At 45.6% G+C, this 23,080-nt stretch overlaps 1 protein-coding gene across 28 annotated transcripts in view; it reads right to left on the bottom strand.

Moving 5' to 3' along the window:
- FRMD4A (FERM domain containing 4A) overlaps window positions 1-23,080 on the bottom strand; it is a 586,106-nt gene that overhangs the window by 28,988 nt on the left and 534,038 nt on the right. For all 28 annotated transcript variants that reach the window (XM_070601150.1, XM_070601129.1, XM_070601151.1 and 25 more), the window contains 4 exons: window positions 11,339-11,472; window positions 7,736-7,858; window positions 4,337-4,565; window positions 1,703-1,759 (listed from right to left, as the gene is read on the bottom strand). In XM_070601150.1, coding sequence (XP_070457251.1) covers window positions 1,703-1,759; window positions 4,337-4,565; window positions 7,736-7,858; window positions 11,339-11,472 — 543 coding nt within the window. The remainder of the gene's footprint in view (window positions 1-1,702; window positions 1,760-4,336; window positions 4,566-7,735; window positions 7,859-11,338; window positions 11,473-23,080) is intronic.

Genomic DNA, 23,080 nt, shown 5'->3' with positions numbered 1-23,080 from the left:
GGCTTTCAATTCCAGGCTAAGGAGTCAGGATTCGGTCTGAAAGCCACAGGAAAACTCTGCAACTTAATTATGGATGTGTCAGGATGGAAATCCTGTTTAAGAACCAGTCATCTGGCAGGGGTCAAAAGTGGGCAAGGCTGGGAGAGGGGCTGGGGAGGGGTTAAGGAAGGAAGACATCCAGTGTTGAGAACCTGGGGGAGGGCGGCCTTGAGCAGACAGAGGCAGGAAAAATGCAGTGTTCCTCATGAAGGCAGAGAGGTAGAGGTGGGAGTTGGAGGGGAAAAATACACAGAAGCAAACCTCAGAAGCCCCATGACCTTTCCATCTCCATCTAGTATTGTCTTCCAAGCCTACTTCTCAAACTCCCATCCTTGAACCCTGGACACACACTAGGCTTCCACTCCTCTTTTAGTACTCAAATCAGCAAAGGAAAGAGTTCCCAGAAGGAGGGAGCCTGCGATGGGAGTTGTTGGGGGAGGTCCCAGTGAGGCCCTAACGCCCCTGCAGAGGCTGCAAGTCTGAAACATGGGAAGGAAACTGTACTCACAAACGATGCATCAAAATTCGCTAACAACTACATAAACCTCCCTAACTCCTCTATTACAGAGGAATCTCACTGACTCGTTCTCGTTGCCTCCCCTGGAGAGACTGGAGTCCACAGAGGCCCAAACCAGGGCTGGATCTCTAATATTCGAAACACAGCTTCCTGCTCCCCGGTGGCCCCATCTCCTCCCCACCATGTAACGAAGCTGACGATAAAAATACTACCATCTGATTGCTCATAGCGGGGCCAAGACAACTGGGTGAATAACCCGCCAGCCTTTCCCCACATCAATAGCAATTACTATTATTCTTGCAATTATCATTATGGCTATGACTTGGGTAGACCTTTAATGTTTTCTGTCTGAATAGCCACTTATCACTATCCGCCTGAGGGTTCCCTAAGAGCAAAAAATTAACTGCCACTTAATATATTTCCATATCATTAACACCCCGGCCTCCCAAGTTTTGGTTTAACCAGCCACAGGAACTTTCTCGGAGATGGTTGCGTGTCTGGAATCCTTTCGTTCCCAATGTGTGATGGTGGGCTAGGGGGTGAGTGTGGGGGATCAGTTGTGTTTTTCTAAGAATTTCCCAAGAAAATATCCTGATAATCATGAGGTTTTTAGAGTTCCCTGGGAAATAATAAGATGATTTTCAAGGCGTGACCAGGCATCCAAAGGGACATCTGCCTCTTCATTTTCACTATTTCTCAGGAAGGTATAGAGAGTTTCTTGTGTCCCTGAAGCTCCCAGGCTCTCTCAGTAGGTTTCAATCTTTGATTTGGGATCCAAATCAATGTCCACCTCTTTCTTCCAGAAATTATGAATACTCAAAAGGAAACTACGCATGGTGTTCAGATTCTCTGTTTAGTTAAAAACGTGGTTTTGGCAACTAAAAAAGTGAAGCATTACTCACTGAATATCACCTTAAATCTGACCTCTGGGCCACAGGAAATACTAAAATTCCAAAAGACATGGCTATGTAGCACCCACCCACTCCCAACCAAATAGGAGACACTGGGAAATGAGAGATTTGTGAGGAATCCGGCTGCCATCTTGGACTGGCTCTTGCCTTCCCACTGGGCTGTCCCAGACTACACACAGCTTAATCCCAGTTTAATCTGTGCTCCGAGTTCTCAAGCAAGACACGGAAAACCTACCATCCTCTAGAACAAGGGCATCTGAGAGGGAACTGTCTTCACTGGCAATATTTCCATCTGAGAAGACAAAAAGGGAAAGTCTGTGAGTTTAGCACATCCCTTGGCCAAAATGCTACTTGTGAAAATTGCATGTTTAGCACCATCCCATATCCTTCTCTTTCTAATCAGAAAGAACCCATGAAATACAATGAAAATGCTGTTGGGCATTTCTTTTGACTGTCCCTGTGGTGGGTCATTACCTCATGCCCCTCACCCCGACACTGCAATGTGGCCCTGCCTTTGTGTATTTGTGCTCTTGTTTCACAGGACACTGCAATGCTGAGTAGCTGGATATCCAACATAAAGGCTGCCTGGCCTGGTTAAGCCACATCATTGTTCCAGTCCAACCTCAGGGCATGTCCCGACTAAACCAAAGGAAGCGAACTGCTATTTATCCCACAAATGCGAAACTAGGGTAAGGAGCTTAGCTTTGCTCATACAGCAATAAATGGCTTCTCAATAAACTTCTTAAGTCATTAGTAGAGAGAAGCTTGTTTAAGCTGCTAAACACAGCTTCTGTGTCTCCAAAGCTTATTTTCATAGACACCATTCAATTCACCACGAGAACACTCCCCAGAGGGAGACAGTAGACAATCTCCCATCTGTAACAGCTGGGGAAACTGAGGCGTGGCTAGGGAGGAATGGTATGTCTGGGATTGCTCTGCTCTCCTGGCAAAAGGTCCCAGGTCTTCAGATTCTAAGTTTTGTGTTTTTTATCTCTTGAAAAAGAAAACCACACTAAGGAACTAAGAAGACCTAAATTCCTCACGCCTCTAATTTAAGTGGGGCTCGTGTGAGGAGAATATTATTTCCACGAGGCAGCAAAATAGAGAAGGTCTGTTCTTGAGTGGCTACAAAACAATGGCTGCAGGCTTGGATGGGATGACAAACCAGTTGGTACAGTGACTGAAAAATGGCATCTGTTGGTAATACTAACAGAATAGCCCTCACTGGGCAGGCTGGAAAACCTGCTCTTCTGTGGTGGACCAGCAAGACATTATCCCTATGGTGCCCCTCCCAGACTCGGCTCTGTTGGCCATTCTGGATGTTTCTGCAGAGCTGGGATCCCCAGTGCCTTTGAAGGGCAGACAGAGGTCTCAAAAGAGCATCAGACAGAGAAGGGCTGGTGCCCACATCTCTGTCAGGAAGTGGGGGAAAAACTGACAAAGACTTGGCCAAGGACAACAGGGCCAGATGGGGAAAGATGGATATTCCAGATTTCCCAGAGCAAAAGGATTTTTTTTTCTGGTGCTGAAGAAGATTCGCCCTGAGCTAACACTTGTGCCAGTCTTTCTCTAATTTGTACGTGGGTTGCTGCCACAACACGGCTGCTGACAACTGGTATAGGTCCACACCCAGGATCCAAACCCAGGCCGCTGAAGCACAGTGCGCTAAACTTAACCACTAGGCCACCAGGGCTGGCCCCGAGGATTTTTTTTATGGTGCCTTCTTTTTTAAACTAGGAATTCACTTTATTCGTATTACTTGATGGACTGTAAACAACTAGGAGACAGAGAGCCTTGACTTTGGCATCTTGGAGTCTCCAGTATATCATTGCTTCCCCAGTATGCCTATATTTTTTAGGCTGTAGATTTATATATATATATATAGATAGATAGATAGATAGATAGACACACACACATATATGTGTATATAGACATATATAAACAAAATTATGGTAAAAGATACATAACAGAACATTTACTATTTTAACCATTTTTAACTGTACAGTGCAGTGGCATTAAGCACATTCGCATTGTTGTGCAACCACCACACCCACGTCCATAACTTTCTCATCTTCCAAAACAGAAACTCTGTCCCCGTGAAGCAATAAGTCTCAGTCTCCCCTCCCCAGCCCCTGGTAACCTCTATTCTACTTTCTATTTTCCTAGAGCAAAAATATTTTAAACATGCATAAGCCATGAAAGAATACTTGATACGTATTTTAAAGAATTTTCTGATTTAGGGGAAAAAAAGGATTGTAACAGTTCGGGGGACTTGATGGTTGTTGGTGGATTTGGGGTATTTCCTTCTAGTGTTTACCAAATATAATCACCCAAACTCTTAACCCCTCCCGACTGGAGTTCAGGGCTCTGACAGTCAGAGTGGGGCAGCCCAGCCGTGCCCAGCTCCAGCTTTGGGATGGGAGCCCCAGGGGACAGAGTCAGACTGAGAAGGACAGGGGGCTGGCAAGGGGTGCTGGCCTGTAGTGTGCCCCAGCCACCCCCCTTTCCTTCCAGACCTAGGGAGGCTGGTCAGGTCCGTGAGAATGGAAGAGCCCAGGTGAGCCCCGGGCTGGCACAGTTACTCGGCTCAGTGCATGGTGAGGGCTGAGGGTAGTGTTTGGCCCATGGCTGCAGGTTCTCCCAGGGAGGCAATAAATAAGTGATGAGGATAGTTCAATTTCCATAAACCCTCTCATCTGTGGACCTGAGTGCACTTTATTGCTCTCATTGGTATCAGGCCTTATTAGCTTCATCTTATGGATGGAAAAAGTGAGGTACAAGTGGTTAACTAGCTTGCCTAGGTCATGCAGGGAGCCAGGCTCCTGGGGGAGTGGGGCCGCCTGCAGTGGGGAGAGGGCCCAGCACTGACCGTCAATGATCAGCGAAGCCCTCTGGGTGGGCTTCTTCCCAGACTTGACCCGGTTCTCGTTGATTGCATTTTCAATCTCCTGCAGCTTCTTCAGTGCGTTCAGATAAGAGGTTTTCCTTTGTTTCTTCAGTTTTTTGCTGACATTGGGGTCACTGGCTAGGCGGCGGGCAGCCTCCGTTATCTGGGACTGAATGGCAAACTCCCGTTCCAGGCGTTCCAGCTCGGCTTCCTGTGGGAGGGAGAGCACAGCTTAGACTTAAGGGGGTGCTGGGCAGGGAGACACTATTCCTCCCAGCCCGTCCCTGCCCCAAGGCGAGCGAGACCGCCTTACTCCTTGGGAGACCTGCGTGCTAGGAAACCAGCATTCCCAGCACCTAACTCCCAACCTTGCCTGACGCCGCAGTGGCCCTGTTCCTACAACCCGGCAGCCTGGTGCCCTGGGCACACCCCCTTTCCAGCCTCTTGGCCCCTGTTCCATTCTAGAGACAAGCGTTGGTCCATACACTGGCACCACCATCGAGAAGCAAAGAGCTCCCGTGCTCCAGGCCTTGGGGGTCTTTTGGTTTTGATTCCAGGATCTCCAGCAAGGTTCATGAAGGCCAAGCCTTGGTGGAAATTCAGAGCCCACTTATCTGGGGTGTAGGATGCAGTGTTATTTACTTTTGGGGCAGCTTTCTGTCGTGCTTTTCTACGTGTTGGCTAATAGGGAGTGCACAGACGTGCCTCTCTTCCACCCTCCCACTCATGCCCTGTCTCCCATATTTTGAGCCCTTCATGTTGGGACTCATCCTCACTCACTCCTGTCTCTTTGGGGAGCGCTTCTTGCAAGCTCCAGCTGTCCTCTCTGGCTCTTCCTAAAAGCTCTGCCTGGGCCATGAGTGGGACCCTCAGGAGGCCTGGGTGGCAGATGGTGGTGGACCAGTTTCCCCTACTCCTTGCATTGCTTCAGGGCATGCTCCCGCCTCTCCTCGTGTACCTCCCTCCCACCTCGACCCCTTACTTTGGCCAGAAGGAGCAAATGGATGAGTTTTTCCTCAGAGTTTTGGTCCCGGGAGAAATGAAGCTGTGACTGCCAGGAAATACCTGGGGACCCAGAGGATGAAACTGGGGACAGTGGATTTTCTGCTGGCCTCTTTGCAACTCAGAGTTTTTTGAATACTGACCGTGAGGCCAAGGGAGACCAGGCCCTCATCTTGTCCTAGGTGATCCACTCACGCCAAAGTCTGACAGGAACCGATCTAACCACGTAGGAGCAGATCACCAAGTTTGGCGGTATCCGGGGATCTTCCTAGTTAATGGCCGAATAAAACATTCCCAGGCTGGATGCCTCAGCAAGCACAAAACTCTTAGCTTGATTTTATTTCCTTTTGAGCACTTTAAGGCTGAAGGGAGGGGGCACCAGGTGTGAGAGCGAAAGGTGAAGATGAAAGGGAACTCTTTGGGAGACAATCAACTCCTTCCAGTTCCTTCAAATGCCCGATGCTTTTGTTCTCCGGGAAGGAGACGAATATCAAGATGGACTCCCGCCCAAGGTCTTGAAACAAACAAGTCACCAAAGACAAAGACTATTCTGTGAGCGTGACTCCACCTAGCAGCTGTTCCCAGGCTGTTGCGATAGCCCTGGCCCAAGACACCAACCCAAAGTTGTATAGGAGCCCAGGACAAATTCTCGCTACTGGAACCAAGACAAGTACAAGGCTGGTGGCCCTGTCTGCGGTACAGATGCTGCCTGCTGTGTGCACAGGGAAGCCAAGTGTACGTCCAGGAGAACCGGGGAGCAGCGACAGAGCCCAGGGGAGCCTGTCCTTCCTGGAGGAACTTGCATGCACCAGCTAATTCTGTGGGGCTCCCTTTCAGTAATTTACGAGTGGTAATATGCAGGTGAGGATGCACATGGAATTCTTGGGAAACTGAAATCATCCTTCACTGAAGAGTGTGAAGGATCGGCTGGTGAGAAGGTATGGTGAGGCTGTGAGAAGAATGGGGCGTAGGGCTCACGAAAAATGGGGGCTCCTCTTAAAAGGATGGTGCCAGGTGTTTGCCCAGCATAAGGGGAGTGGAAGTTCCTTAGGCAATTCTGATGACAGCCGGATTTGCAAAATACCCAACCAGGTGGTCTCTTAAATGGCACCTGCCCTCAGCCCAGTTCTGACCCCAGTAGAATCCTGGGCACCCACAGCCACAGTTCTTCTCCTCGAATATCTCATCTCCATGTCAAGCAACTCATGTTTATTGAGTGTCAAGCAGGTGACAAGAACTGAGTTAAACGTTTTCACATGCCAGCTCATTTAATCCTAGCGACAACCCAAAGAAATAAGGATTATGCATTTCATTTTATGGAAGAGGAGAATTGCCTGGATTAGAATTGCCAACTTTAGATCTGGATGGAACATTCTGGTGTGTCCACCAGTCCCCTGGGATCCCAGGAGATTCACCCACCACTTCCACTGGCTCCAGGGCACTGTGGTCCCCTCTGAATTCACCCTCACGCTAACCCACCAGGTGTTACATGAGAACGTTGGTTTCGACCAATCACTTTTTGGAAAAGACTAAATATGTCCAGTATTCCCTTCTCCACTGGCTTTGACTCCTGCCCTTTTAAGTGCTCTGTTCAGTAGCCTTTCAGTGAGTAACTTTATTCAGAATAAGTTTGGGAAGACACTACCTGGACATGACCCTAGGGCCTGAAGGTACACCTGGCCTTGAATTTCCCTGGATAACTTATTAACCAGCTGGAGACTCAAGCTTTCTCCCCACAGGTATGAACTCTCTAGTTCCAGCCCCGACCAGTGTTTAGTCAAAGAGGAAAAATGAGCGATGCTTCAGCGGCTCCTCCAAAGGTCAACAAGCAAGGCCATGAGGGCCCAGCATCCTGCTCACGCTCTGGCAGCAATTCTATCAGCAAGGTTAAGGTGAGGCCACTGAGGGCAGGCTCTACTATCTTCCCCCAGCCAATGGCATCTCTGCATCTGTTGACATGGCCTAAGTTTTCTTTCTTCTTTGGTTTTTTCTTCCATAGATCAGACATTACGCTTGGCTCTGAGTAACAAAGGGCTGGGAAGCCATTAAAAAGACAAGTAAGTACACATGGTTTTACTGGAACGTTCTCTCAAGCTTCACTTAGCCACTTGCGAACCAAGCCTATGGTGTTAGACAAACAACTTGCACAGAAATCAACTTGCTACTAACGCAAGCTAGCAAATCCCAGCAAGGGAGCTACATCCTGACCAAGCCAACTTCAACTTCACCAAAGGTCAAAGGACAGATACTCAGGCGGAAGGGGAAATGGCACTGGGCATTGGGTAGGAGGAAGAAATTGATATAGGAAACCTGACGCCCTAACATATAGGGGAAATGAGGGTTATGGGAGAAAATCCAACAGCAGGAAGAAGGTCACACCTCTCCTTTGGGCAGGACTTTCTGCTCATCCAGCTTGAAGGCCGTCCCGATTCTTCTTCGAACAATGGGTGGTTCCTCCCCTGGATCCAGGGGGTATTCCACAGGCAGTTTACCCGTCAGCTCCTGTGTGTGTACAACAGCATGGAGAGGACAGAATCAGAGGAGGGTATGTGCTTGGTTTCTAGGACACACACACACACACTTCAGTGCACAGATTCCAAAGAGTAATGTTAAGCAGTATGCCTAAATAAGAGTTCCTGAAATGCCATTTCATTTCTCTAAAAACGTATGAGAGCCATCCTTTCTTTACAGACAGATGCACTTCAGTTTTTCCCAAAGTAAATTTCTGTTGGGTAAATAAAATCACCATTGGCTTTCATCACAAAATCTGAATTTCATTCAGTTGTTCATTTCCCTTGTGCCCCTGCATGCCTACTATGTTCCAGGAGAGGTCGCACAGCTGGGAAGGAGCAGAGCCAACACGAGATCTCAGTCTTTCTAGCTCCACACCCTGTGCTCTTTCCCTGCATCAGATACTCCCTTGCAAATATCTAAGTTCACAATGTCTTTCAAGTGAATTTTCTTGGGAAAAGGGATAGCTATGTGGCAAATCCCAGAAAAGTGCTTACTACATAAATTAGAAACTAAAAATGAGTAACAACTATTCCACTCAGGCTAGATGCTCAAAGAACAGGCTGAGCTTAAAAGACAAATGTGTACATATAGTTTCAGTAGAAACTGGAAATATAATCCGTGTTATTGACAAGGCTATCTGAAAAGATCTGCTGCGTATGTTGGGCTCTGCAAATCTAACTGTTGTGAGTATGATGACAGTGAGTTTAGTTGAGACACTTCCATACCAACAAGGACCCTGGCAAACACTGAGGTCTGGAATGATTCAGGATTAGAATTCGGTTCTATAATAGGGAGTTATGTCTGGGCTGAATAAAGATCAAATTTGAGTCAGCAGCCAATCCATGTGGTGGAGCCAAGGTACCGGCTGCAAGGAGTCACTTCCAGGGACCAGAAAAACCTGGGGGAGCCACTGTGTGCCTCCAATGGCACAGGGGGCACTTCCAGGCAGAGCCTGCACTGGTTTCTAGTCCCAAGTCAACACTGATGCTGCAGACTCATGGGGCTGCACAGAGGAGGAAGAGCGCAGCCGTCCACCATCCTCACAAAAAGCTTTTGTGCCAGGGGCACCCAGCGCAAGTGTCCAACAGGCGGGAAAGTCCAAATCGCCAGATTCCAGACGCTGGCTGACCTTCTGACAGGAGGAGTGATCCGGCCTCTCCTCCCACTGCTGGGTGTGCGTGCACACTGGGGTGTGTGTGAGTGACTGGAGTGTGTATGTGTGTGCACCGGGAGGTGGGTGCAATGGTGTGCGCAACTGGTCTGCACAAGGACACCCACTCCCCACTTTCCTGGGCCTCTTTCCTTCTGTGCTCAGTCCACTGGGAAACAAACTCTTGGACTTTTCATTCCTCAATGTAAGCATTTCAGAGCACAATGGCCAACTCTTTGAGTCTGAAATGTTCTGCAATTTTCTTCCCTCTTTTTTTCTTTTTCAGTGTGGTTCAAATGTCTGCGAAGCAGTTCTGTGTTTATTCTGCAACATTTTTATCTGCTTCCCTAAAAGTCTGCCTATAAATAACGCAGCATACTGAGGATTTTCTATTAGGACTTTCTTTTTTTTTCACCTTGAAACTTACAAAAAGGAGAGAAAAGTTGTTAAAATGGCCAGTGATTTATAACTCTCAAGTATCGGTAGTTTTAAAACAAAATATATTTAAAAAGTGAAGTACTGATTTTCCACCATCCACTTGAAGGCATTTGAGTCAAGACCTTGATTCTCCATATTTAATCTGATTTCATGTGTAACCAGAGCCGCATGGGGAAGGGGGAATTAAACGCAGTGTGGTGAGGGACTCAGCCTGGTTCCTCTTATATGGGTGATATTCTGCCAAATGCTCCCACTCCACCTCTTTCTGGCTGCCCTGCTCCCCGGGGGACAAACAGGGCTGCTGATATTCTGAGCTGAGGGGAGCAGTGTGATACAGAGAGCAGAGCACAGTTAGCAAGAAAGTTCTGTCCCTTTACTACAGATGGGTCAAGAGACTCATACGGTGGGAGCCAGCACAGAAGCCCTGTGCCCTGGGCCGGGTTCTCATGAGGTTATTCCTCTGCTCAAGTGCTGTTTTCTGGTGTCAACATTCTAAGAAGCAGGAGCTTAACTTCTCTCATTTTTCTTTTATTTTAAGGGAAACAGTGAGACCTTTATAATGCATGCAAACCTTGCCTTGACATACTTCTCCAATTTTCTGATGCTGATGCCCTGCTGGATTTAGGGACGTTTCCTCTATTTAAAAACAAAACAAGCCTTTACCAATTATTAGGTGCTGACACCCAAACCTAATTTTTTTTCAATCCTTCCAGCACATTCTTTATAAAAAGGCTGCTAATATTCACAGCATCACAGAGCACATCCCCCAGCCAGGCCAATTGCTTTCCTAAGATTTGCCATGGATTTGTGCTAATGTGGGTCTGCTTTGAGCTGGCTCCGGTTTAAATCAACCCAGAGCATAATTAAGCCCAGTTGAAATGTAATATGATCTCACTCTCTGGCGCCTGCGGCCAGGCATTATTATTTGGGGGAGGGGAGCCCGTCTCTTCAACTTAGTTTGGGAACCACTTTATTCTCTCATTCTGAACTGCTCACCAACAGTAATGTTACATGCTAAGTCGAGCGCACTCTCTCTGGAACACTCCCACCCCATTGCGTCCTTGTGCGAGCACACACACACATGTGTATACACATATATGCACAGTAATGTGTGTTGCACTAAAAAAATCAAGTCTTCATGCTAACAAAGAGTCAAACAGAAAAAGGTGCAAATGGATGTTCAAAGAAACACAGACAGTGGCCTGCCACAGCCTCCAAATTCCAGTGAAACTGGAGACAAGTGTACACACAGGCTTGAGGAAGCATCGCTTTGCATAAAATTTAAAAATATCACTAGGCTAAGATTTCATTTAAAGAAAAAGATCAAGTTAAAGAAACACTGGATCATGAGTTTTAAAGGGGATTATATACCAAGGGAAATCCTGGTTTCCCTGTTGATCGCCAAGGATGCTTCTCAATACGATTTCCAAAGATAAATCTGAAATATCCTCAAGAGAAACAACAGCCACCACAATAATAAACTCACGCACAGCATCTTAGGAAGATGGTGGTAAACCATTATATCCAATGAGGTAATATCATATGAGGAAATGCTTTATAAACTATGGTGCACCTTGCAAATATTATTATTTACAATTGTTATGATGACTGTTACTATTACTTGTCATTTGGCCTCTAGTGGAGTTCCATTTGGGATTCTGCCAGGATCTGCTTTAACTGGTGTCCTAGTGTTTCAATAAGACCCACCACTTCTGCTTCATTACAGGGCTGGGTGTTTCCAACATCTGTATTTCAGAGCAGGTTTTGCTTCCCTCGTGTGCTCTCTTCATGATCCGCACCCTTGCCTTTTGTAAACATGTGAAGATGGATGTGGGCACAGACAACACAGATTTCCACAGCGCGAAAGAGTAACTGCTTACAGCTTCCCGGAGGCAGAGTTTCTTCAGCTCCTCCAGCCGCTGGCGTAGGGTTTCCTCCAGAGCTTCCTGCCTGGATTTCAAGGCGGCCAGCATGTCTTTCTTGGCAGACTGAGAGCTATCTGATTCCTGAGAACCTGTCAATAAACAGTGGGGTTACTAGGCCAGCTGCGGGGTGATGCACATCTGGACCACTAAGGAGTTTAACTGGAGCCCACACCGTGGATATAGGATTTACCCCAGGAACTGAGGGAGTGTGAAATAAAACAGGTGTTGCAGAATCCCAAGTGGGAGGAGCGAATTCTCAGCACTGAGGGGAACTCATAGCTGGCCAGGACGGGCAGAAAATTCACACACCCGACAAAGAAGTTTCTCTTTCTTGTTTATCTCAAGATATGTCACATACTCGTTTTAATTTCACTAGCAAATTTTACCACACTTTACACGATGAAGGAGAAAGTGAAACTCAAGCCAGTCATTTTAATATGTAGTTTTAATTTTCTTTTTGCCATTTAAAAATGCTTATTCTTTGGCTTAGTACAAAAATAACCCATGTTTATCGTAAAAAATTTGAAAATGCAGACATGTCTAAAAAACATCCATAAATAAGTCATCCAGAAATAACCACTGTTAGGCATTTTCTTTTGACCTTTGTATCTAAACACATACTTCAAAAATAAAATTAGATTTTTATTGTATTTTTAAGTTTAACATTGTATCATGAGCAAATTCCCTCTTATTAAAATTTATACATATTTTTACATGCAGGGTAGAAATACTTGCATGATGATTCAAGTAGCAGACTGCTGGATATGAAAGCTTTGTAGAAGACTAACTTTGAACCAAACAAAAGGAAAATAAGCTGGAGGGCCAACTGGAGGCATTTAGGTTAGACCAAAAGACTAATTTCTTGGCCTCAATGTTTAGATTCTAAAATGGGTTTCCTGCAATTGAAACTACTACACCTTTTCTACTTTGATGAGTTAGACAAGGTGCATTGACTATCTGGAAAAGGAAGAGCTGATTATGACTTGGCTTCTCATGCCCATGGAGAGCAGAAGTGTCAGAAACGGACAGGTGTTATTAGGTGTCCATTCAAGGGGCTCAGATGATGCCATTTGCAACAGCATCAAACAACCCCAAACACCTAGGGATCAATCTAAGGAAAGATGTACAAGATCTCTACAGTGAAAATTATAATACTCTGTTGAGAAAAATTAAACACTTAAAACCATAGAGAGCTGTACCAAGGTCATGGATTGGAGGTTTGACGTTGTAAAGTTGTCAATCCTCCAGGCATTGAACAATAGAATCATTGCAATCCCAATAAAAATTCCAGTGGGATTTTGGGGGCAGGGAGGGGAAAATTGTATTTCCATATGAAACATTTTTGAACAATTCAGTGAATGGCTGACAGATTTGCAAATAATCCAATCGGAATTCCCAGAGTCTTTACCATTGTTTCTTCCTATGGTAAAGAAGGCACCTCAAAATCTCAAGACTAGAAAGGATGTCTCTGCCTTTGCATCAGAAAGCTCTGCCATGCTCAACTCATCCCCATAAATATACGATTCTACTCTCTTATTTAATCTCAGAGCAAGAAACCCCATATTCCCTCAACTAACATACACCTAACTTCTTATAACCCTAAATAACCAAGAATTCATCAATGCCCAAGTACAGTTTGACTCCGACTTGGGCCTTTTGCTTTTCCCCCTTCACTCCATTCTAGCCTGAAATAGAGAATCTCAGTGCCGGAATGCATCTTCTTTATGCTCCCATGGTAGCTAACAAATAGTAGCTTGAATAAACAAACAAATAAATGTCAATCATATACTCAGATGCTGTAATTAAGTTGTATCTCAACTCGGTAAAGAAGTCTAGGAGCTGTAAAGTCATTTCTTTATAGAACCTGCCTTCCAAACTTTTAATCATTTTTGTAGTTCTTTTTTGGATTTCGTCAGGCTTCAATCACAGGTTTCTAAATCGGATGGCCAACACGAGTGAAAGCTTGACTCTTACTAAGTCTCCGTTACTCATGGCTCTCAGATACCAAATCCATGTGGTGTCAGACTCATGCAACACAGTGCTGGACATGACTGCAGGCTTCCCTTTTTGAAATGGTTCAGGTTTTCTACCTCCATGCTTATCGGTACTAAACTATCTCCAGGTTATACCCATCTAACATAACATCACTAAATCACTATGAGTCTTAATCTGGTTCTCTTAGTCATTGTCATCAATCACATATGAAGACACAGGAAAATTTAATGAGATACACTCCATTCCATCATCCAAAGAATTAATAAGAATGTAAAATAATACTCAAGAAAGTCAGACTTTAGATTTAAAAAACAGGCCTGGGGAAAGTTGAGTCCAAAAAGATTAAAGCATTTCTAGTTTAAGTGAAAAATTCACTGTCTTTCCTTTCACCCTTGCCTAACCCCTCAGTAGGAAATGATGATTTATGAAGTCAAATCTAAGAATTAACTATGTTTAAGAACAGCAAAAATCACACAACATTAAACTTTGGGAGGAGAAGCCCAACATTTTTGGATGATCTGGTCTCTAGTTATGGTATTAGTTAAGCTTTAGTCTTGAGTTACAGGGCTCATTAGTGCTAAATTATTATTATTTATAATAATTAGCCTAAATACCAAACCCAGGTAAGACAGGCTGGCTGGCTCAAGAGGCCCTCTCTGTATCTGGCACCGCTGATGCTGGCTGGCTCTGTTTCACATCTTTATTCTGGAAATTGCTTCCTGAGGAATATGGCGCTGGGTACCAAGTTAAATCTTTGCAAATTAGTGGAGCTGGCATGGCCTGAACAGGCAGATCTCCATTTTAGTGGCAATCGGACGGCAAGGAGAGAGTAAAACAGACCTGGGTTTGATGAATTCTCACCACTCACTAGATGTGTGACCTCGAGCAAGTGACCTGCCCTCCTTCAAGTGTTGTAAAGACTAAATGAGAAAAGTACATACAGCACTGTGCCTGGAATAGGTGAACCCTCAGTTGAGGGTACATGTAACACAAGTGAGCACATGCACACCCTGGTAGAATTAGAATGAGGGGAATCATTGAAACTACCTTCTCCCTGTTGCTCAGAGAGGTATTGCTCAAAGAAAAGAACCTCGCTATGCAATTCAGGGTACCACTTGGGCTCCAAGGCTCACCTTTAAAGAGGCAATATAGCTCTAGCAGTGTTTTCAATTGTTTCTTAAGCCCCTGGGTTTGCAGACATGCCGTTGGGGCTGCTGCGGGGTGAGGGTGAGAATAGGACCAAGGAGATTCCGCAGGTTCTGGGGCCCCCACTCCACCCTCCTCAAGGGAGGGCAGCTCCACGGTACCCTGTTTCATACATTTGGGTTCTTGTCAGATGGCATTTGAAGAGAGGTCCCCAGCGCCTTTTTTCTTTAAAGGACATCCACTGTTGTGGTCAAGGGCTCTGAGTTCTTGCAGCTGCTCCATTTCAGAGCTGGTGGGATCTGAGCCTGTGGGGCTGTTACCTGCAACCAGGCAAATATGGCAACCACAGGGAGAGGTGGCTGAGTGCCCAGTGACAAGGATGCCCCAATAACAGTTCCACAGAAAGAAGCTCAAGGGCAAGAGGAGGAGGAGCCCCAAGTGCTCTGTGATGTCCAGGAGGCTTCCCAGGGCTCCACAAATGCCCCCAGGCATCCCCTGAGTCGCGTGCTTGGCATCTGAAAGGGAGGCCAGCAAGGCAGCTGGGAATCAGGGGACAGAGATTCACTCTTATCCCCTCAAGTGACAGAACGACTCCAGGAACTCAGGGAAGAGCCTCAGGGGCTCAGGTCAGCTGGAGTCTTACAAACTAAAGGCTGGTGGGCATATTGAAAAGGATTCTAGACATAGAAATGGTTTCAAATCAACACCTAGACTCAGTGAATGGCACAGAAGCTCTAACTTCTCTGAAGATACTACAATTTATCCATTTCCGGTTATTTGAACACATACATGCCCCTGCACATGCAAGACCACTCCAAATTATAAAGTTAGCCCTTCAGAAATGAAAAAGATATAAATCTGCTATCTTTGAGAGGGGCAGTGAAAGAGACCTGGACTTCCCTTACATATCTGTTATTAAATGGTATAAGACCCTGGATTACTAACCTCTCAGAGCCACGATGTCCTCATCTAGAAAACAACCAAGTAACCAATCTCCAAGATTCCTCCAAACTTGAAGACTCTATTACTGAATAAACAACTTACTTAGGCAGTTCCCTCTTGCCTGCAGGAGTCATTTTTGCCTTTTTTACAAAAGGAATCTTATATACAGTGCCATCTTCCCACCTCTTCTCTTTGTCATCCCCGCCTCTAGAAAAGACACACATCCTGCCAGCCCTGGCCCTTCTCTCAGTTACTGCAATAGTTTGCCTCAAATTGGAAGGACATGTCTAATTGTCAAATAGCACTTGAAGGATGTACCTCTTCATCTTATCAACAGACCAGAGCAGACTGTCTGTAAGCTTGAAGGCTAAATAAGAGTTTAACCTGAGCTGTCCTTGGGATTAATGAAGTAGGAAGATGGATGACGATGAAGAGAGGATGGGACCTCTCTACTGGAACAAGAAGAGTGAGATTTCAAAACTTAGAGGCTGACAAACAGTAGCCAAGGTCCTGGGAAGGGTTGCCCACACAGGAATCAGTGCAGGAGCCAAAGGGAAAACAAGGTGATCTGAGTATTTTGAAAGATGTAAGTAATACATGAATACCTTTTTGCTGATCAGAGTTTCAAGCAGCACCCAAGTTTATAGGAAAGAGTGATCTGAACATGGCTTGGAAAACATACACTGGTCTTGTAGCCTCCTGGGGTAGAGTCTACAATCTAGTTGTTTAGACCTAATAGTCTGGGCTTGTGTCCCAGCCCAGCAACTTACCACCTGCAGGGCCGTAGCAACATGACATCACCTCTCTAAGGCTCAGTTTCCTCCCCTATAATCCGGGAATGAAAACAGGACTTCCTCAAAAGTTGGGGGAATGAAATGAGATAATGCTTGAAAGATGCTTAGAATAGAGATCAGGACAAAATAAATGGTACATGAATATTAGTAGTTTTTGTATTAAATAGTGTTTCCGGCCTTTATTAAGAGCTGGCGTCTCAATCCCGGGGATGTCCCATAAAGTTAAAGAGGAAGAAGAGTTAGTGGACAGGCAAGAAGCATGGCAGGCCACATCTCACTGTGGCCCTATAAATTCAGGAAACTTGGGAGGAGAAGGGAAACGACGTGGATTTTTACAGAACTCCTGGAAGGAGCTTTGCACGTGTTGCACCTCATTTAATCCTCATAAAAACAGTGTCCCCGTTTTCATAAAAGAAGGCACTAGCATGGAGGGAGGCAGAGCTGGGATTGTCATTTGGTGGCTCTGTTTGGTCTGTTTTGTCTCTAGAATGGAAACACCAGGACGGCAGGAACTTGGTATCTTGGTCACTGCTGGGTTGCCATAGTGAAAACAGTGTGGTGTGCAATCATATCCACCTTGCATGCCTAGACTCTTCCTGCATGGGTGAAAATGAGGGCAGAAGGAAGGAGGAAAAGAACAAGGGGCTCCTCAGATGGGCCAATGAAACGACGAGTCTCTAGAGCCCCTTCTGTATGCAAGGTGGGGTCGGCGAGACAGGTAACTGGACACGGATCCAGTCCTCAGAGAGCCTTGGGTCTGGACACAAGGAGCTGCCCCCCAGGGGGCGGCAGGAGATAAGCTACACCACCTGAATGGGAGCAGTGGAAACACACGAGGACCACTGCATAATGAACCTGGAGAGCTGATTTCCTCTAGTCTGGCCTGAGCAGGGGAAATGCTCCCCCAGCTTGACCTCTGCGAAAACTGAGGGTCGCCATAGTTCTCTAGCAAACCTTCCATCCCAGCTGCGGCTCAGTAACTGTCCATTTGAATGATACCAGATTGAAAATAGAATCTTTTGCTTTGGGCAACTTTATTATCACATTTCAATCTGACTCCAAAGGATTTTCTAGAAACGGGTCAGCTAATAATCTAGCAACGGGGAGGAGAAAAAGATCTGACCTCAAAGAAAACAATTCCTATTTGAGCACAACCAGGGAGCGTTTGAGTGACATGCTCAAGATTGGAAAGTCACTGTCAGTGGGTATTTGGAAATCTTTTTTTTTTTTTTTTAAAGATTTTATTTTTCCTTTTTCTCTCCAAAGCCCCCCAGTACATAGTTGTGTATTTTTAGTTGTGGGTCCTTCTAGTTGTGGCATGTGGGATGCCGCCTCAGCGTGGCTTGATGAGCGGTGCCATGTCCGCAGCCAGGATTCGAACGGGCGAAACGAAACCCTGGGCCACCAAAGCAGAGCTCGTGAATTTAACCACTCGGCCACGGAGCCGGCCTCTGGAAATCTTTTGAGTGACCTCCTGGATGCTTTGGACATTACTGGCAGAGATAAGGGGGAAACCTGTTTTGCCACCTCTAGAGAGACTGTCTCTATCCCTTTCTCATTTTCCAGCTGGGGAACTCCGGACTTCGCCCAGTGGGCAGCCGGTTCCCTGGAGCAGGATGTGGGGGGAACGCCAGCGCACACCATCAGAAGCTCCCCTCCCGGTCGGCAAACACATGGAAGGATATCCTTGCTCAGCTCTGATGGAGAATCTGCCCCAGTCTTTCCAAAGATCCTAGACTGCCTGGCACCGGATATGAGACGCATCCTACTGAAGAGAATGTTGTCAGGAACTGTGGCTCATCTGTTTTCGACCAGATTGCAGACTGATGACCAGCCCACTGATTTCAGAAGACAGAAACGGTGCTTTCCTCTCTGAAAGGAGGGGGGAATTCGAAACAAACAGTACCCCAAAGAAGAAAGAGATCTGTTGTCCTACAACTAAGGGAAGGAAATGACAATCTGTTTAGGCCTTCAGGAAAAAAAAAAAAAAAAGAAGAAGAAGGCATAATCCCAGCAGATCTGTAAGAGCTGTAAGGAAAAGTGTTGGCAGACACCCCAGGCATAAATACGAGAGAAAGGTTTGAACTCTTCGTTATGAAGAAGAGATATTTATTTGCCTTACAAATCCTCAATTATGAATTCCTTACATGAAAGATATCCTAAGAGACCATGTGAAATAATGCCACATGGCAGATTTCAGGATAAATGTGTGATCCGGAGACCGTCTCAGAGCATTAAACGTGGTTTTTAACATGAAAAATGCAGCCTTGGACAACTTTTCATCAGGGTCAGAAATTTAAAAAATCAAGTAGTTCCCTTAAAAAAGTGGTGAAATGGAAGCTCTCAGAAAAGCAGGCACCTTCTGACGGTAGCTACGAGTCCCTAGAATGGCTTTAAAGTGTGGCCAGATGCCACTGCTCAGTGGCACTATCACCAAAGGGTGACGAGTACAAATACAACTAGAGAGAGAGAGAGAGAGAGAGAGGGGAAACTGAACAGTTGATTATAAAAATTAGCGGCAGCATCTGGTAAAATATCTAACTGAAGCTACCGTTTATGAGTAACTCATATGGTGTCCATTCCCTACATTGTGAAACGAGAGGGCTTATCTTTCTGGCTTTGAGATTCTGTCGTTCTGTTGCAATATCGAGAGGGCTGGCCTGAGTGGGAACAGAGCAATCCCTGTGAGAGGTAAGGGTGATATTTCCTTTTCAGTGTTTAAAATGTCATCACTGGAAAGTCGTCCATTTAAGTTACACATTGTCATTCTGTCCTGGTTCTCTTCAGTTGGCAAATATTGCTTTACTAGTAACAGTGGAGGGCACAAATACATCAGTATAAATGACTTTATTAGGTTTCTCCCCCTCCCCCCCAATATGAGAGTGGAAATGGACAACTGGTCTATCTTCTTCTCAATTTCAACTCAGGCCCGTCCGGCTCAAGCAAGTCCAGAAACTTCCATTCCACAGAAAGAGATTTCACAGCCCTCACCGGTTACACCGTCCAGCATAAACACACCCTAGCAGAACTCGAGTCCTTTGGCAGAGCCTGCATGTTCTGGCTCATCTGCAGAGCACAGAGGTTATGACCAAAATTAAGGCCTCTGGAATCCTGCTCATCATTAGACCTAAAAGGAGAGGGAAGAGGCAGCTGATAATGGAGAGCTGTAAGAGGCTGGAGGAGACAGAGGGAGAGCAAAGAAGAAAGGATGAAGACAAGAAGAAGAAGAAAAACCAAGCCAAAAACCATTGTGTGGTTAATCCTAGCGTAAGGCAGTGTATTTTGAGCTGAATATAGTCATGACCACGAAACTGGCAGACGCCTATCAGATGACTTCTCTGCCTGGAGAAATGGCAGATAGCTGGCATCCTCATTGTCACATTCGTTATTAATAAACTTCCTAACAATGGAAGGAAGTGCTGGCATTCAGGGAACCGGGAATGTGTGAAGAGTTGAGTTAACAAATATGGACAGATCCCGGGCAAAACAAGGCCCCACACTCAACACAACATGTTTTCTCCCAGAACGGAAAGTGTCAGGACTGGGACCTAACAGCAGACTGCAGGTTTTGTGTCTTTTTAAAAAATTTTTTTAACCCAAGGATCCATCACCACATTCTTCACAATCCTGATCACAGTGAACATGACTCAATTGCCACCCCATTAATCACACAGCCGAACTCCTATTTATAGACACAACATGTTGTTTTGTTTTGTAGAGAATGGGTGGCTTATGCCCCTAGATTTCCATTCAAGAAGCCAACATCAGTCTCATTGTTCCATTTCTTTAAGAAAGGATGCACAGTAACATTTTTTTGTTTGGGTGGTTAATGCAACAAGCCACAGTGGGCCTGCAGAACACTGGGTATTTCCTAGGCAAGCTCACCATTTTCTTTAAACAGGCTGAGAGCAAAAGCAGTCTTGCTTGGCCCTACCCTCCCACTGAAATCAGAATTGTTCTGTGACGGCAAATCCCGGGAACAATGCTCAGGACAAATCCTACACTCTCTCCCACTTTCAGATGCGCTATGAAAAGGCCATGCCTGCTCAGCTACAACGACAAACACAGTTGTTGTTTTCTTTGTTTTGTTATTCCATTTTTTCTCCTCTCCAGTCTTTCTTAAGATTTCAAGAAATGGGGTAGGGAAGAGAAGAACTAACTCTTTGAAGTCCCACAGAAAGGATTTCAGACTTTTTTTGAGCTCTGAAAACATCATAACCAAATGGTTTGGATCCATAGTTGTCCCCTCAGACTCTGAACCTCTGAAAATTGGTTACCTGAAGCACCTTTAAGCAAAGGCAAGGGAGAGAGGGGTCTACAGATTTGGAGGAAGCGTGCAGGCTCCCAGAGGGCAGAGTGAATACAACGTCCCCCGTTTACCCCCACTGCAGCGGGCAGTCCGCAGCTTTACTGAGCACCCAGCAGCGCTGAGCTTGTAAGGAAGCCAAGATGGGGTCAGGCTTCTAGAAGGCAGCGGATGGGGATCTGCCAGCCTGGCTTGAGGGAGCTGCACCCTAAGATGCCTCAACATCCCTCTTCCAGGGGACTGAAACGCCAGGCATCTCTCAGCAGATATGGTCTGGGGACAGGGGCACTCATGTCCTTTCAAAGCCTGGCCACCAGAGCCCCTTCACAAATGGATTTGGGATGTGGGTTCCCCAACCGTCCTAGGGTCTGAATCCCATCCAGTGCTGTATCAGGAGGTGATTCCTTTTATTCCAACACAGGCCCTGGAGCTTGGGCTCCGGTAGTTCAGCACCTCTAAGGGTCTCTCTACTAGAATACGGCTACAGGGCTCACAAGGGGAAGCCCCATGTATCACTTCTGAAGAATTTGGGAATCCTGGCCCCAAGCCTCGATAAATCCTTTCAACTACATGAATCTTTTCTTTTTGAAATGCCAGCCTGTGGCTCAGGGTATTCTTAAGTGTGGACTTCTGACTTCTTTCATAGATATCAGTGACTTTATTTCTTTAGCGTCTGTGACCTCAGATACCAAGTACTGGACATCAGTAATTTTACAGGTAATTATGTGCCCTTAGTTAAATAGAAAAAATCATCCTCACAGTTACTAATAGCTTGGAAATATTTTATCTCTGTTTAACATCAATAAATAGTACACAAAGGCGTTGAGGTGAGGGGCTGTGACTTTTTCAATGCTGTGTATAGTATTTAGCAAAGTTTGGGAGCTACAAAAAATGTTTATACCATAGAAATAATTACAGTGTTGTTACATGGCTCAGTTACACCACAGTTTTGGTAAAGATCGCATTGGAAGGATGAATGAAAGATATCAAGGATAGACATGAACTGCCGTAGGAGCCTGATCTGACAAGATTAACCTTTAAAGGTGTGACACCAGTATGACAAAAGTGATACAGTGCAATTTGAGGGAATATGTTGGTGGCAGGTACATGAGAGTTCTTGGCAAGACCCAAGATACTATACACTCTGGGAGCATAGAAGGTTCTTAAAATACTGCACATGCAGGATTCTTACTGGTATTCTCCAAAATTTAATTTCAATAATCATGTATCATTGACATCAGTCTTGGCGATGATTCTTTGGATTTGACACCCAAAGCAAAGGCAACAGAAGTAAAAATAAACAAGTGGGACTATATCAAACTAAAAAGCTTTTTCACAGCAAAGGAAATCACCAATGAAATAAAAAGGAAACCTCCTGAATGGGAGAAACCATTTGCAACTCATCTATCTGATAAGGGGTTAATATTCCAAAAGATATAAAGAACTCATTCAACTCATTTGCAAAAAACACACAATCTGATTAAAAAATGGGCAGAGGATCTGAACATTTTTCCAAAGAAGACAAACAGATGGTCAACAGATACACGAAAAGATGCTCAACATTACTATCATCAGGGAAATGCAAATCAAAACCACAATGAGCTATCACCTCACATCTGTTAGAATGGCTATCATCAAGAAGACAAGAAATAATACAGGTTGGCGAGGACCGAAGAAGAAAAGGGAACTTTTATGCATTGTTAGTGGCAATGTCAATTGGTGCAGCCACTAAGGAAAACAGTATGGAGGTTCCTCAAAAGATTACAGATAGAATTACCATACAATCCACCGCCCACTGTCTTTCCTAAGTCATAGGAGGGAGGCCTCCCCACGGAGCCTCAGCCTCAGCATTCGAGGACTGTTCTTCAGGCTCTAACTTACAGGGCTGGGCAGAGTCTCATATGCTCCCTTGGCCTCGTCACGGGGCACGGTTTGTCCTCTGCTGGCTTTCCTCTGCTTAGCTGTGCAACAGAGAGTGGGCAGGGAAAGGCCTGAGGGAGTCAGTGCCCACAACTGGAGCCACAAGAGTGGGGAGGCCAGGGGGCCTTAGCTGCCTCCATCAACACCCAACTCAGCCTGGGGCCCCTATCACTAAGTCATCAAACACGAAAATTGCTTTAATATCTTGGGATAAAGACGCTTATATTATAGTATTATTATATTATATCAAGCTGATGGTGGGAACAGAGATAAATTGCTTTCTGGTCTTAAAGATGCCTAGACCTCATTTCTGACGGTGGAGGGATGGCAGCTCCATGTCAAGAGGTTTGGGGCCCCTGTTCACAACCTCACCTGTAGCTGCTGTTAGGTTATTGCCTTTGTACCCCCAGAGGCTGCTGGAGATGAGGGGCCCGAGCAGATGAACCAGGACACAGGTTTAAAAGCAGGGGATACCTGGCGTCTGTGGTCCTGAGCAATACAGCCGCCTCGGGCTTTTATCTCTTCTTCAATAAGAAGAGTAGTTCTCAATGTGTGGTCCCTGGACCAGCAGCAGCATCACTTGGGAACTTGTTA

This window comes from Equus przewalskii, chromosome 30, assembly GCF_037783145.1.
Source record: "Equus przewalskii isolate Varuska chromosome 30, EquPr2, whole genome shotgun sequence".
Lineage (NCBI taxonomy): Eukaryota > Metazoa > Chordata > Mammalia > Perissodactyla > Equidae > Equus > Equus przewalskii.
This window is presented reverse-complemented; position numbering and strand designations above follow the sequence as displayed.